Source organism: Melospiza georgiana, unplaced genomic scaffold (genome assembly GCF_028018845.1).
Source record: "Melospiza georgiana isolate bMelGeo1 unplaced genomic scaffold, bMelGeo1.pri scaffold_29, whole genome shotgun sequence".
NCBI lineage: Eukaryota > Metazoa > Chordata > Aves > Passeriformes > Passerellidae > Melospiza > Melospiza georgiana.
The window spans coordinates 3,547,782-3,563,153 of NW_026652215.1; the positions used below are offsets into that span (position 1 = coordinate 3,547,782).

At 48.1% G+C, this 15,372-nt stretch overlaps 1 protein-coding gene and 1 pseudogene across 1 annotated transcript; one reads left to right on the forward strand and one right to left on the reverse strand.

Annotated features, from left to right (window-relative positions):
* The first annotated feature begins 384 nt into the window (after nt 1-384).
* Nucleotides 385-1,317, forward strand: LOC131096431 (olfactory receptor 14J1-like). Its single transcript, XM_058044767.1, has one exon. It carries the CDS (start codon nt 385-387, stop codon nt 1,315-1,317), a length of 933 nt encoding a protein of 310 aa, XP_057900750.1.
* A 4,734-nt stretch (nt 1,318-6,051) lies between these two features.
* Nucleotides 6,052-8,820, reverse strand: LOC131096364 (melanoma inhibitory activity protein 2-like; annotated as a pseudogene).
* Nucleotides 8,821-15,372: the final 6,552 nt, after the last annotated feature.

Sequence of the window (15,372 nt, forward strand, 5' to 3'; positions counted from 1 at the left end):
TTGACTTTTAAACTGGAGTCTTTAAAAACTCGACTTAATTTTTCAAGCTCAGTTTATGTTGCATCGCCCTGAACTAGAGGGAGGTGGAATGGGCAAAGTGCACCTCTGTTGGGGCCAGCAGGTCTGACTGCAATGGGGCAGACGGAGCCCTGTTTTCCCTATGGGCTTCCCCAGGGTTCAGGCTGAGAGCAGTGCTTACGATGAATCAGTAACTCAGGAGCATAAACCCAAGCTCAAGAATAAACATATTGAGTGAAGTTTCCCCACAGGTAGAGAAGTAGTTTTGAGGGAATTCCTAAAATAACCCTATAGGGTTGATTTCAAGAGCTTGGTCTCAGCTTTTCAATGTCTTGTTTCGACAGTCCACAATGCCCAGAGTTAGGAATGTCCAACAGCAGCTCCATCAGGCACTTCCTCCTGCTGCCATTGGCAGACACGCGGCAGCTGCAGCTCCTGCACTTCTGCCTCTTGCTGGGCATCTCCCTGGCTGCCCTCCTGGGCAACGGCCTCATCATCAGCGCCGTAGCCTGCGGCCACCACCTGCACACGCCCATGTTCTTCTTCCTGCTCAACCTGGCCCTCACTGACCTGGGCTCCATCTGCACCACTGTCCCCAAAGCCATGCACAATTCCCTCTGGGACACCAGGGACATCTCCTACGCAGGATGTGCTGCTCAGGTGTTTCTCTTTGTCTTTTTCATGTCAGTGGAAGTTTCCCTCCTGACCGTCATGTGCTACGACCGCTACGTGTCCATCTGCAAACCCCTGCACTACGGGACCGTCCTGGGCAGCAGAGCTTGTGCCCACATGGCAGCAGCTGCCTGGGCCAGTGCCTTTCTCAATGCTCTCATGCACACAGCCAATACATTTTCCCTGCCCCTGTGCCATGGCAATGCCCTGGGCCAGTTCTTCTGTGAAATCCCCCAGATCCTCAAGCTCTCCTGCTCCAAATCCTACCTCAGGGAACTTGGGCTCATTGCAGTTAGTGTCTGTTTAGCTTTTGGTTGTTTTGTGTTCGTTGTTTTCTCCTACGTGCAGATCTTCAGGGCTGTGCTGAGGATCCCCTCTGAGCAGGGACGGCACAAAGCTTTTTCCACCTGCCTCCCTCACCTGGCCGTGCTCTCCCTGTTTGTTAGCACTGCAGCCTTTGCCTACCTGAAGCCCCCCTCCATCTCCTCCAAATCCCTGGATCTGGCCCTGTCAATTCTGTACTCAGTGGTGCCTCCAGCCCTGAACCCGCTCATCTACAGCCTGAGGAACCAGGAGCTCAAGGCTGAAGTGTGGAGACTGATTACTGGATGCTTTCTGGAACATTAATTTGATGGCCAATTGCTGCAAACCACTGGTAATAGAAGTCATCTTATTGTTGATTTGACTGTAGGTTTTTTTTTCCTTTATATTAGTTTTCTCGTATTGTCCACAAATAAATGTCTTTGTTTGTGCCATTTCTCATTTTGTTTCTCTCCAACTTCCCTGTGGCACAGACTTTGTCAATGAGGGGTTGCGCTCTGGGTGACTTTAAAGGAAATAAAGGATGTCCCAGCCAAGTTTTCTGCAGAGATGCCCTTTTGTTGCCTTCTCTGGAGCTGCAGCAGCAATGTCTGTGTGCAGAGCTGGGGGCAGATCAGGGCTGGCACAGCAGCTGTGCCCAGCAGCAGCAGCAGCACTTGGTGTTGCCAGTGCTGCTGCCGTGGCCCTGCCCCGCTGCCCTGGTGGCCCTGGTGTTGCTGCAGGGCCTGAGTGCTCTCGGGGCCGGGCACAGTCCTGGGGGTGGCAGTGCCGGGGCTGCAGCAGGGACAGGCCAAGTAATATAAATAATTTGTAATATAAATAATCTTGGATAGTTCTTTTGGATGTGTCCTTTTTTCCCCTGTGTTTTAGTTTCTTATTATTGTCCACAAAGTAAAACCATTGTTTGTACCATTTCTCATTTTGTTTCTCTGCACCTTCCCTGTGTCCACAGACAGTGTCAATGAGGGGCTGTGCTCTTGGTGTCTTCAAAGGAGCTAAATGATCTCCCAGCAAAGTTTTCTGCAGTGATCCCCTTGTGTTCCCTTCTCTGGAGCTGCAGCAGCAATGTCTGAATGCAGAGTGTGGGCCAGATCAGTGCTGAGTCCATCAGCTCTGCTCCTGCTGGCCACACCATTCCTGAGCCGGGCCAGGAGCCATTGGCCTTCTTGGCCACCTGGGCACTCTGCTGCCTCATGCCCAGCCTCTGTCCAACAGTGCCCCAGGTCCCTTTCTGCCTGGCTGCTCTCCAGCCACTCTGTCCCCAGCCTGTAGCACTGCAGGGGTGGTTTCTGCCAAAGTGCAGGACCCGGCACTTGGACTTGTTAAACCTCACCTTGTTGGATTTGGGGCCTGGATCCAGCCTGTCCAGGTCCCTCTGCAGAGCCCTCCTACCCTCCAGCAGATCAACAGTCACACCCAGCTTGGTGCCATCTGCAAATTTGCTGATGCTGGACGCAGTCTCCTCATGCAGATCATCAGTGCAGATATTGAAGTCCACGCTGGCTGGCTCTGACCCCTCTGGGCACCCTGTGATGGCACTCAGGGTGATCTGTTCCATAACCTTTCCGGGCACCCAGGTCAGGCTGACAGGCCTGGAGTTTCCCAGCTCCTCTTTCCAGCCCTTCTTGGGGATGGGCTCACACTGGCACCTCCAGTCCTCTGGGACCTCCCTGCTGAGCCAGCAGTGACGGTAAATGATGGAGAACAGCTTGGGGAGCTCATCCACCAGCTCCCCCACCCCCCTAGGATGAATCCCATCTAGTCCCAGAGACACCTGTGAGCATCTGAGAGGATCAGCACGTCAACAACTTCTTCCTCATGGATTACAGGGACTGTTCTGCTCCCTGTGCCCATCCATCAGCTCAGGAGAACACTTGTCCTGAGGAAAACCTGTGCTAATATTGAAAATTGAGAGAAACAAGGTGTTAAGTAGCTTAGCCTTTTTTCTTTAATTACTGTATTCTCCACTGCATCCAAAAAAAAGAGTAGATGTTCTCCTCATCCCATGTTTTGCTATTAATTTATTTGTAATAACATTTTTTATTATTTTTTACAGAAGTGGTCAGGTAATGCTCTAATTGAGCTTTGGCTTCTCAACTTTTCTTTCTGCATCACCAAATAACATTCTTAAACACTTCCTAAGTTTCATGACCTTCTGTCAAAAGTTGCGTCCTTTTTTTCCCCCTGAGTTCCCATAAAAGCTCCACAGCCAGCCAGGCCAGTCATTTTCCTCACCAGCTCATCTTCTGCCACACTGGGACAGGCTGCTCCTTCCCCCTTAAGATTACTTCCTTGAAATGTGTCCATCCTTCCTGGACCCCTTTGTTTTTAAGGGATGTTTTCCTTAAAAAAAATCAGTGCATGATTCAGTACTCCCCAAATCAGCATCCTAAATAGGCCAAAGTCTGCCCTTCCTAATTCCAGTGTAGAAGTTTTGTTGCTGTCCCTCCTTCTTTCAGAGAACATTGAACACTTGATTATTTCATGGTCACTGTGCCCCAGGCAACCTCTGAGCCCCACATCTGCCACCAGCCCTTCTCTGTTTGTGAACAGCAGCAGACAGAGCTTTCCTTGGCAGTGGAAGTGTTACCAAAAATTCAGCAAAACAGAAAACTCCTTAACCCCAGTATAGCATTAAGAAGCAGCATTCTTTATTCAGCTGGATGCATGGGGGATAGCTCCTCCCAAAGCCTGGCAGGCTGAGTGCAGGAAAATTTCTGTTTATATTCTGTATATTGCACACATATTCATTGATTTTCCCAGACTAAACATAAATATGATAATAATTTCCCCAAAATCATTAACATATTTCCCCTCCCCTTTTCCTATGTGTTCTTCTGTCCTGGTGTCCCTCTGGTGGTCCCTGGTGGTCGTGGACCCCAATGCTCCAGTGGGGCAGGCTGAGCTGGCAGGAGGCTGGTAAACTTTTAGTTCCTCTTCTCACACAATGGGCATTGTGTGGTTTCCATCTGTGACATCAGAGACCATCTGTGTGACATTAGAGAATGGGCTGTGACATCACAGAGAAGGCTGTGACATGACAGAGCAGGCTGTGACATCACAGAGCGTTGCCGCCACTACAGGGGCTATGGTGTGGTGTCCCGGGTCGAGCACGGCTCTGTGGCAGCACCCGTGCCACACGGACCAAGACACGCTGACACCAATGTGGTGGACAGTGAAATGGCGTTTATTAACTGCCAACAGGGGTAATTTATAACAGGGGGTAATGGCAGGGCAATGGTAAAGGGAGAGGGGTTAGGCGTAATATTGCAAGATCTCCCAGATAAAACGATATATTAAACCCACATTCCCCCCCCCCTTCATGACCTATTAAAAACATAGGAAACGGTAATGTTAAAACTGCCTAGTGGGACAGTAAGAAAATTGTAACTGCAACAAAACAAACAACTGTAGCAACTTTTAACAAACTTGTGAGTGTAAATATTTAACAAATGAAAAGTTAAACAATGTAACACACACAAAAAACTAACTATCTCTAACTGGTTTTCTAAGAAAAAGAAATATGAACTTATTTAAAACACAGGGCGATCTGTCAGGGGGCTGATTGAACTGTGACTTCGGGCATTCTTGCAGGACTTCCTCAGCATATGTGTTGTCATCATAGCACCAAATTGTCCTCCCAGAATCTGTAATCTGTTTGACTTTAAAACTAGGGTGTTTTGGAGAGCCCATGTCCGGACTCATGTTCCCCCCAAAACACCCTTTGGACCCCTTGGCACAGGAAAAGTTCTGGGTTGACTGGTATTCCATCTAAGTAGAGTCAGAACTTGGCCAGAGTTCCAACTCCCCTTGATGGATACCACTTGGGACAAATGCTGAGCTCTTTTTCTCTTTCCCCCAGGTCTTTTTTGCACCAGCCTCTCACTGGGTTTTTTCACGACCCCGATGTAGTCTGCCATCGGGCTGCTTGATGACTCGGCACTGCCTTCTGGAAGTGGAGGTTCCTTCATGCGGGCCATGGGGATGTCTGAGGGTCCAGTCCTGCAAAAGAAGCTTTTCAGATTTCGTTAGTCTTTGCCCTGAAGGTCTGGTTTTATTGATTTGAGTGGGCACCATTTGATTTTACTGTCTTTCTTTATGGCTGCGTACCCTCGCCCTGCGAGTACCAGCCTCCAAGCTGTTTCCCACTCTCCTAGTTCATATTTCACTGTCAAGTACAAAGTCTCTGTACTTCTGTCTCTCGGAGGTACTGGTGAATGTCTTCTGCATACTCCTCCACAGTCAGAGTTACAACAGCTTCCATGTGATCCTCTGGCTGGGATTGGAAGGATTTTCAAGGACAGTGGGAATATATTGCTCTATTCAGGAAACTGTATGCTAGACACGTTGTTTGCAGCTTATATGGACTGCAAATGGTAAAACACTCTGCAAGCATTTACCCAGTTCTTCCATTACTCAGACAGCCTTGGTATTAGCTTGTCCTAGCTTGTGGATCTTCTTAGTTCTTCCACTCATCTGATTCAGAGGTCTAGTTTTACTACAATACGTTCACAGCAAGAATAGCAAGGAAACTGGAGTCCATACTGTGGTTCAGGTTACTGATTTTGTGTCAATGCTGGCAACAGCACAGCCCTGCAGAGCTGAACTCTCAGAGAGCACTCTGGGTGGCTTCTGTAGCAGTACCTGAAATAAGTTCACTTGCGAGCTCCAAGTCCACCCTCTGCCTGCCTGGGCATGTCCCACTTTGTGCATTTGGGCCCCTACCTTCTGTCTAGGCAGTTCACAGATGTCTAAGGAAGTACCTAAATGCCTCCTAACCTTCCTGGGTGAACCATCAGGCATGTTCAGAATATGTCCGACACGCTGGACCAGGAAAATATAGAAGTAATTATTTACATTCAGAAGCAATTATTCACCATCCTTGTGGCAGCCAACCAGTTTGATCACCATCCTAGATACTCCCCTCCTGGAAGAGACTGAGTCTATAGCTCCTGGTGACAAATCCCTCTGGCTTGAGGTTAGATGTCTGAAGCTTTTCCACAGGAAATTACAAACAATTCACATTTTTTGAGTTTACATTCATTGTTTCACCCTCTTGCTGCTCCTTGGCTGTTTTCTTTCCTCCAGGAACTTCACTGATGGGCACAGGGCTGACAGGTGGGAGAGGTTAAGCTCAGCAGGCTCAAGTGGAAAGAGTTAAATGGCTTCAGCTGGACCATGTGTGCCTCTGGGAAAAGAATCTGATTGAGTCAAGCTAAAAATGCTCTTGCTGGGAGCACTGGGTGGTTAGGGCTCCAAGTGCTTGACTGAACCACTGTTGTGAGGAGCAAAGGTGGGCAGGGCTCATCTTCATCCACAAAGTCACTACAGGGTGGACTCAGCAGGTTTCTTTGTTTTCTCCACATCACTGAGATTTGTGAAATGTTTGCATCCAGGCTCCTATTTTCCTATTCCTTGTTCTGCCTGATTAACACATGATGCATTTTATTGTGGTGGACACCAGCCATGAGGTGGCTTTCCACAGCAGCTGGACTACTTCACAAAGAGAGAGAAGGATTTGTGCTACCACAGGGAAAACAAAGGAGGAAAGTGCACCTCTATCTGCTAACACAAAGAGTGATTACCCATAAAGTCTTAGACTCTCTTTTAAGGACTACAAGTCATACATATTTACATAATCTGTATTTCATTACCATCTAGAGTTCCTAACAGGGTTGATCTCTAATATTCTAGTCAAGGTATTCATTTGTTGAGGGTCAGTCCCTAAGAGTTCACAATTTAAAAAAGAAAACACAGCAGTCAGGGAAGGACGGAGGTCTTACAATGTATACGTGTTCAAACCATTATCCCTTTTCCATTTTGTGTGAATTTCACTTATATTTATATGGCTTTGTCTCTCCCATTTTGTGGTGAGCTGAAGGGCTCTGTACACACCAGAACAACCAAACTTTTTCTAATATCTACCATCATGCAGGTATTATTTCTGAAGGGCATTAAAATGATACTCATGACATACTGAAACTGTTCTTTGTGTCAACATAAGCAGACTCTAAATGGGGTGCATAAACTGAGCCATGTTACATTTTGCATTTGAAAGATTTACGGTGCTAAGCCTGCAAACTATCCCAGATCTGCAAAGAGCACTAAAACTAGGTTCTGTTTGTGGACTATGTTCTGAAGATGTCTGCCCATCTGTTTTATCAAAAGACTGAACATTGTAAGCTCGTAGTTCTGCTGGTCCAGAAAGTCTTCCAGTATTTGGAGGATTAGGGAAAAATCTTCCTTGTCTTCGAGCTGGATGAGCTGGATCAGCATAAGCCTCACCTGGTGGAGGCAAAATTATCCTGTGTTCTCTTTCCCAAGGAGGAGACAGGGATCCAGTATCTGATGGTGGTCTGTGGGGATCAGTTAATCTATCAGAATTCAGCTCTCCTCTTTCACTTCCAGCTTCGTACATGGCAGCTGGTCCTCTGGATCCTCTTCCTCCTCCTCCACCTGGAAGCATAGGTGAAAGCCTTAAAGGACCTTCCAATAAAGTTGGAGCAGTTTCAGCTGCTCGGGCTGTCAGCCAATTATCATGAGCTTTTTTCTCATGTGAAGTAATCTGATTCTCATAAGAACGAATGGTTCTCTCCAGCTCTTCTTCCAGGTCCTTTGCTTGCTCTCTGTAGCTGTTAAGTTTTTCAGCAGCATGAATAATTTTATCATCTACTTTAGAAAGCTTTTCTTCCTTCTGTGGACGCTCCCTCTCTTCTACTGTCAACTTCCTGTGTAGTTTCATTTCATTTTCTTGATAAAGCTCAGTCATTACTTTAAGTTTCTGCTGAAGCTTATGAACTTCGCTTTCAAAAGATTCATTCTCAGACTGCAAGGAAGCTTGCTGGCTTTGGAGGGTTTCTATGCATTCCATAAGTTCTTCTTTAGCTTTATTTTCATCAGACAGTTTTGAATGCACTTGGTCTCTTTCTGCTTCCATAGTCTTTAAACAAGCATTTAACTTCGCAGCATAGATCAATTTTTTTACAGTTCATTTTTGTTCATCATCTAAGTGCTCTCCATTCTCTGTTTCCCCCTTTATATCTGTGTCCCAGTGGTTATCTTCAGTGTCACCATCTTCCTGTATTGCTGAACTCCAGTCTTTCATGTTCAGTATATATTGTGTCAGTGACTTGATTTGGCTCTCTATTTTTCAAAACTTCTTCTACATCTGTTTTAGAAGACTCAAACATCTTTGTTTGTTCATTTAGTTCACTAAATCATTCACCCCATCCTTCAGCTTCTTGTAAAAGCTGTTTCTCACTTTCCTGGAGATGGCTGTTTTCATCTACTGCATCTTGAACAGATGTCTTGAGTCTCTTAGTACTAATCTGATACACTTTTAGGGTGGACTTGGCCTCATCAATTTGTGACTGGATAGATTTTCTTCATTCTCTAAAGACTCCACTTTCTCCTGAATTTCAGCCACCAAGGTATCATTTCCCGACTGCTTCCATTTTTCTTCTTCCAGTTCGTGAGGGGGGTTTGTTCCTTGACCCAAACAGGAGGACTGTGGTGGCTACCCTTATGTGCCCTCACTCCCTCTTCCTCTGTATCAGAAGAGCCAGAATAAGAATCGGGATCAGCAGCGGACCGCTTAGGAAACCACTCATCGCAGTCCGAGTCCGAGTCAGTCCCAGAACTCAACTGACTGGTGACTTCCAGGTTCCCGAACCTTCCTTCTGCCTTACCCCCGGGCCGCTCTCTGCCTCTAAGCTCGCCCCGCCTCCTGCTGTAATGCGATCTCCGACACACACTCAGAGCAACGTCAGCTTTCCCTCCGTGCTCCTTCCCTCTGTAGTGCCCGCGCATGCCTGCGTTAACTTGCAGCCCTCCAGTATCTCCGCCGATCGCGGCTGCGTCCGGGTCCGTGTTCTCCCCTTTCAAGGGCTTGCCGCTCCGCGGCACGCAGGGCAGAGGCCCCGTCCAGGCCCCCTCGGAGCCCGAATCAATGGCGGCCCCGCTCCGCGCTCCCAGCTTATCGGCTGGGCTCCGCGACCTTGGGCTAACGGCCCCGCACGGCACTTCTTAATCAACAGCTGCCGCTCGGGCTTCCTCCAGCAGCCCGTCCCAAAATGATCTTTTTTTTTCTACCTGGGGGCATTCCCGTGGCTGCAAATTACCACCCTCTGTGGACTCATAATCACCCACAGCCTGATGGGGCCCCTCCCGCAAGCAGTCCTGGGCGGCCCCCCACTCTCCCCGCTCCTGCCCAAGAACCTGCATAACACTGCCCCATAATTTAAAAATGACCTTAAAAAGGGACTCCATTCTCTCCCTCCCTGGTCCCTCGGCGTGAGCCCTCCTCTTTCGCTAGCCTGGTGTGAGCCTTTCTCATGCGCCAATCATGACGCGAGCCTTCCTCTTCCGTCGGCTGCAGCGAGAGCCCTTCTCCTTTGCCGATTCTCCGGCGTGAGACTTCCTCCTCCACCGCCCCGACGTGAGCCTTCCTCCTTTGTCGGTCCTCTGGCCCGAGACCTCCTCCTCCGCCAGTCCCTAGCGTGAGCCTTCCTCTTTCGCTGAGCTCCCAATGGGAGATTTTCCCCCTTTTGTTGGTCCTCCGGGAGTGTCCTCCCCGTCAGAGACAGTCCCGCTGCTCCAGTTGCCGTTCCCTCGCCCAGGCGATTCCTGCTCCCGGGTTCAATCCCGGGTTCCCGGCACCACTTGTTGCCGCCACTACAGAGGCTATAGTGTGGTGTCCCGGGTCGAGCACGGCTCTGTGGCAGCACCCCCTGCCACACGGACCAAGACACGCTGAAACCAATGTGGTGGACAGTGAAATGGCCTTTATTACTGCCAACAGGGGTAATTTATAACAGGGTGTAACGGCAGGGCAACGGTAAAGGGAGAGGGGTTAGGTATAATATCGCGAAATCTCCCAGATAACATGATATCCTAAGCCCACAACAGAGGGGCTGTGTGACATCCCAGCAGGGCTGTGTCAGGTCACTGGGTTGGTCACTCTGCCCCAGCTCCCCCTCACAGTTTCTCCCAACAAGTCCAATGCTGTTCATGCCCAGCAGGGTCCCTGTCCCCCGGGATCCCCCCGGCCCACCTGGAGCCACAGCCTCCACCAAAGGATGTTCCACAGGATCCACCCCAGAGCCTGACATGGGGACAAGGGACCAGGGCTGTGTGACCAGGACACCAAGGACGGGGATTATCCAGGTCACTGTGGCCTGGGTTGGGTTGGCCAGGGCAGGAAAGATGTCTGGCAGCTGCAGCCAGGTCTGGGAAGGGCCTCCAAGGTGGGGCTGGAGCCCTTGTGCTGTGAGCAGAGGCTGAAGGAGCTGGGCTTGTCCAGCCCGGAGCAGGGAAGGCTGAGGGGCTCCTCATCCCAGCCTGGCAGTGCCAGCGAGGAGGGGATGGAGAACACAGAGCCAGGCTCTTGCCAGGGGTCTGGGGGGAAAAAAGAGCCAATGGGTAGAAGGGGAAAGCGGGGAGATCAGCCAGGACAAGAGGAGATGAAATGAGTCAGACGGCTTTCAGCATTTCCTCAACACCAAAAGCAGCCTGACTTCCCTTCTCCATCCACCGCTGACAGCTTTCCAAATCAGGAATTGTTGAGCTGCTTTGCACCCAATCTAGGTGAGCATCCTGATACAAGATCTTAATTCTGTTTACATCAATCATAGAACCATGTTTGTCTAAATAATTCTGGTACGGAAATCACTTAAAGGATGGTGGACTCATCAGATACTGCTGGGGTGTTGTACATAGCTCAGGGAAGAGTGTGATTGATATTAAATTGTGTCCTGTTCCACTATGGTCTGTTGGCCATGAAGAGAAACTTTCTGTGCCTCTGAGTCTCACCAGTTCCTGACCCCCAAAAGGACACAAACATGATGAGTTGTGATTCCCACTCCAGTGGTGGCACCTGGACCTCCCTCCATATCCAGGGGAGAGCCCCCTTGTACCACAAAGTCCCTGACAAAGGAGGGATGAAGGAAACAGGACAGGCTGTGGGGATCAGGGGCAGGGTAGAGCCAGGGAGAAGAATGACTTTTGCCTTTGATGGAGCTGTGCCTTGCCTTGGCTTTGTTGGCTGACAAGAAATGAACATCCCTCTGTGTCTCAGGCAGCTCCTTCTCCAAGGAAAGCAGGTGGGAGTTGGAGCCAAGGAGCTGAAAGCTGCAGGTGCAGCCTGGGCTGGAGGGAGCTCAGATTTGCACAAGGCTGCTCTGAGTGCCAGGGCTTGGATGGGGGAAATGGGGATGGGGGTAGGGACAGAGTCTGATTGATTGTCAGCCATGAATGGTGTTAATTTTTATATCTTCAAACTGCATGAGGAGGTACTTGGTTTCAATGTCAAGTGGAGATTGCTATTAACAGGGGAAAAAAAAAAAACTAAACAGGTCCAAAAAAATGTTTTCTCACAGTATTTTTAAAAAGAACATATTCAGTTGAATGCACTTCTGAAATCTCTCTTTTTAACCACAGAAGATTTGGAAACTGAAATCAAATTATTCCCAGAGGCTTTGGTTGTTGAGGTGTTCTGAATGTTAATGAGCCCTGGGACACTGAATTCCTGCACTCAAGAGCTGAAGGCTGAACAGGCCTCTGGAGCGGGAAAATTCAGCAGCAGCCTCCAAGGTGCTGAGGATGTCAGCAGCCCCCACTGAGTCCATCCCTGCCCAGAGACCGTGGGGGAATGGGCAGACAAGGAGAGCGTCCCTGGGGCTGGGGCAGCACAACTCAGAGGCAGCAGCGGCTCCAGCTGGGAAATGGAGTGTGGAATGTGGCTGGGAAAGCCCTGCCTGGGCTGTGCCAAGCAGGACACACAAGCCCTGACTCCCATCCCCCAGATGACTCTCTCAAGGAGTCTTTTAAAAGGAATTACAATTGTTTGTTTCCTGTGAGTTGGACTCCTTGGAAAATACCAACAAGAGGTTCTCAGGCACTCAAAACAACCAAACAGCCTTTACTGGGAACTTTAGAAAATCAGAGAAACTTTGGCAGAAGGTTTATTATGACATTGTAGTGGTTTTGGTTTGTTAATTTAAGATTTTTCTAATTGTGAGATTTCCTAATTATTTTATTGATGAGTGTGGTGGGTTTTAGTGTCATTGAAATATTTATGTATTTATTTTGTTGTGAGATTGGATTACGAGAAAGGTAAAGTATGCTGAAAAATTTAAAAGGGTTTAAAGGAAAATTTTATTGAAAATAAATTTAACAGCAAAAGGTAGTAAGAATTAAAATATACTCTTTAGAGCCCTTTTTTTTCTCTACAACTTTTTCTTTTTACTGACAATGTAAAGAATGTAAACTTAAAATTTCTACTTAATTTACTGTTTGTAGAATACCTTTTTTTAAGTTTAATTTTAAAATGTTGTAAAGATGAGTTGTTTAAAGGTAACAGTTTTTATTATTTACTTCTAATTTTTTTTTTATCTCTGGGAATAGATATCTTCTCTTGGGGATACTTGATTACTTTTTTCCCTTGCTTAATCATCTGATGAAACTACAGTTATTTTAACATTTGTTTACTTTAGTATGGTAGTTTCTGTTTGATGTTAATTTGAATTCTTGTTTTTAGCTTTATGTGTAATAAAAGTAAAGAGTTTTTTCTTTAGAGTTTATAAGAGGGTTTTAGTTTTAAGATTAAGGTATTTTTTTCTTCTTTTTTATTTGAGTGTTAATTTCTTCTTTGCTGATTTTCATAATTTAATATTTGTTTTTATATGCTTGTATTTTGGGGTTTTCTTATACTTGACGGAGGATTGAAGTATTGAAAGGACTAATACCTCACCTGCCAGTAACTTATGGTGGAAGTTGTGGTTGGACTCTGTTAGGATTGGTTTTATGGTTTGTTTTTGGGGTTTTTTGTGTTTAATTTTAGTTGTAGGGGTGTTTTGTATGGGTTGCAGGTTGTAGAGATTTATGATTTGAAAGGTGTTGGGGGAAGGGGACTTGATGGTAAGATTTTAATAGGTGTGGCTACCTTTGTTGTGGTTAGGGTTTTGTAGAACCTTTCGTTTTCCTGTTTGGTAGTTGTTGGGGTTTAGTTTGGTTAGAATGGGGCCAATGGGGGGGCAGCCTGAGGGGTTGGGGGGAAGGGGCTCAGGCCACGGCAGGGTTAATTTGGTTTGGTTGAGATGGGAGCCAGGGCCAGGCCCCGCTGCTTTTTTATTGACTGGAAAGGAAAGAGGAGGTTCCTGGGTTTTTTCATCTTTAACAAATGTGTTTCCCAGAGCATGTTCAGTATCTTAGTAGTTTAACAGATTGTCAGTTGCACAAAAAGTTTTGAATTGCTTTTTAAAATTCTTCTCATGTCAAACTATGACAGACTTTCAATCAAAAAAAAAACACTTCTCAAAGCATTGACTTGGCCCATTCAACTTCACAAACTCTAAGCCTGTTCAATTTAATGTAATTCAAAATTGGCAGGAGCATAGAAACAGAAGACTCAGAAAGAAAGAAAGACAAAAAATATATAGAGAGGCACACACAGAGCTACCAACTCCTGGATTTCAGGAGTGTTCAGATGGAAATTCCAAGAGGAGGCAGGGTCAAGATGTGTGCTTGTCTTGTGGTCAGCCTTCAATATCCCTTGGTCTTCATGAGCCCTTCCCCCAGGTGAGACTTGGGCTCATTTGGTCCCTCAGGAGCTGGGTTGGGGGCTGTAGAGGTGGCCATGGAGCATTGCCTGTGCTGTGCCAGGGACAACAGCCTGCAGGGACAGAAACGCAGGGCAGGGACACCGTGGGACAGCCTGGGCTGCACAGGGCACAGGGATGGGCAGCAGCTGCAAGACAGCCCTGCCAGAGCCAACTTGGGCAGCACTTTGGCCATGGCTGCTGGGCCTGGGCCTGAGGCAGGAGCAGGAGACAAGTGACCCTTGCAGGGCTGGGGCCTCATTGCCTCCTTGTCCCTGCTCAGCAGCCTGGCAGGGGCCGCCCCATGCTCCTGCCCTTGGCATTGCACATCCCCACATGCCAGTGCCCATCCTGGGAAGAGCCCTGAGCAAGGAGGGAGGCACAGGATCTGCCTGGCCAGGGGCTGGGGCTCAGGCCTTGGCCCTTTGCATTCCTCAAACATATCCAGGTGTGCTCAGCACCAGAGACACCTTTGCCTTGTTTGTCCCCAGCTGCCATCACTGCCTTCAGTGTTCTGGTCTGCCTGCAACCTGGGGACACTTTCTCAGTTGTGTGCCTGACAGGAATCTCTTCAACGTGCAAGAAACTTCAGCATTTCAATGTAACCGAGGTCTTGAGTGTTTTGTGACATCACTGAGGAAGTTGTGACATCACAGAGCTGGCTGTGACATCACAGAGTAGGATGTGAGGCAATAGAGCCGACTCTGCCATCATAAAGTGTTAATCTGTGGCATCAAATATTGGTTTTATGACATCACCAGATGGGTGTGCAACATCAGAGATCAGGCTGTGACCTCAGAGAACAGACTGTGACATCACAGAAAAGACAGTGACATCACATGGTGACTTTATGACAACACAGTGTCGCCTGTGACATCACAGAGATGGCTGTATCACATCACAGGGTGACATCTCAGATGACTGTGTGACATCACAGGAAGGCTGTGTGACATCACAGGCTGTTGTATGACATCACAGGGGGTGTGTTCCATCAGAGATGGCTGTGTGACAGCACATGGGACTGTGTGACATCACAGGGTCTGTGTGAGGTCCCTGGGTAGGTCACTCTGCCCCGCCCCCCTCACAGTTCCCCCCAGAGCAGTCCAGCCCTGCTCGTGCACAGCGGGGTCCCCTGTCACCCTGGGTCCCCCCGCCCCCGCCCCACAGCCTCCCCCAGAGGATGTTCAATGAGATCCACCCCAGAGCCTGACACGGGGATGGGGGGCTGGGGCCCTGGGGGTGGGACAGGGGGACAGGGACCCCCCGGCAGCATCCCCGTGTCCCCCAGGGCCAGAGCCTGGGCCAGGGCTCCTTCACCCTGGTACGAATGAGGCCTTGAGAGCGCTGAAAAAATCCCCAGCAAGGGAGCAGCAAAAACCAGATTTAATATTAAGGGACAGCAGCACAAGGTTCCTTGGCAAGACTCACTTTGCTCCTGACTGGACACTTCAGGCACACCAAGGAAACAAAGCAGCAACAAAACCAAACCAAATCCAGGCAATCAAAGTAGAAATTAACTGAGAACTGTCCCTGTGTGTGTGTGACACAAGGGCAGTGAGGGGAAGGATGAAAGGAATATGGCCCAAACGGTTAAAAGAGCTCAAACTTAACAGGACTCAACCTTAACTGATACCTTCAACTTCACAATTTAGCAAAAGAACAGAGCTTAACAGTATTTAACCTTACTTACAACCTATGACTTAGCAATCTAACAGAGGAATAACACTTAACAATATTCAACTTAACTTCTATTCAACATAAAAAC

What these genes read in the sequence shown, in the direction of transcription:
- LOC131096431 (XM_058044767.1), top strand. Translation starts at nt 385, where the DNA reads ATGTCCAACAGCAGCTCCATCAGGCACTTCCTCCTGCTGCCATTGGCA.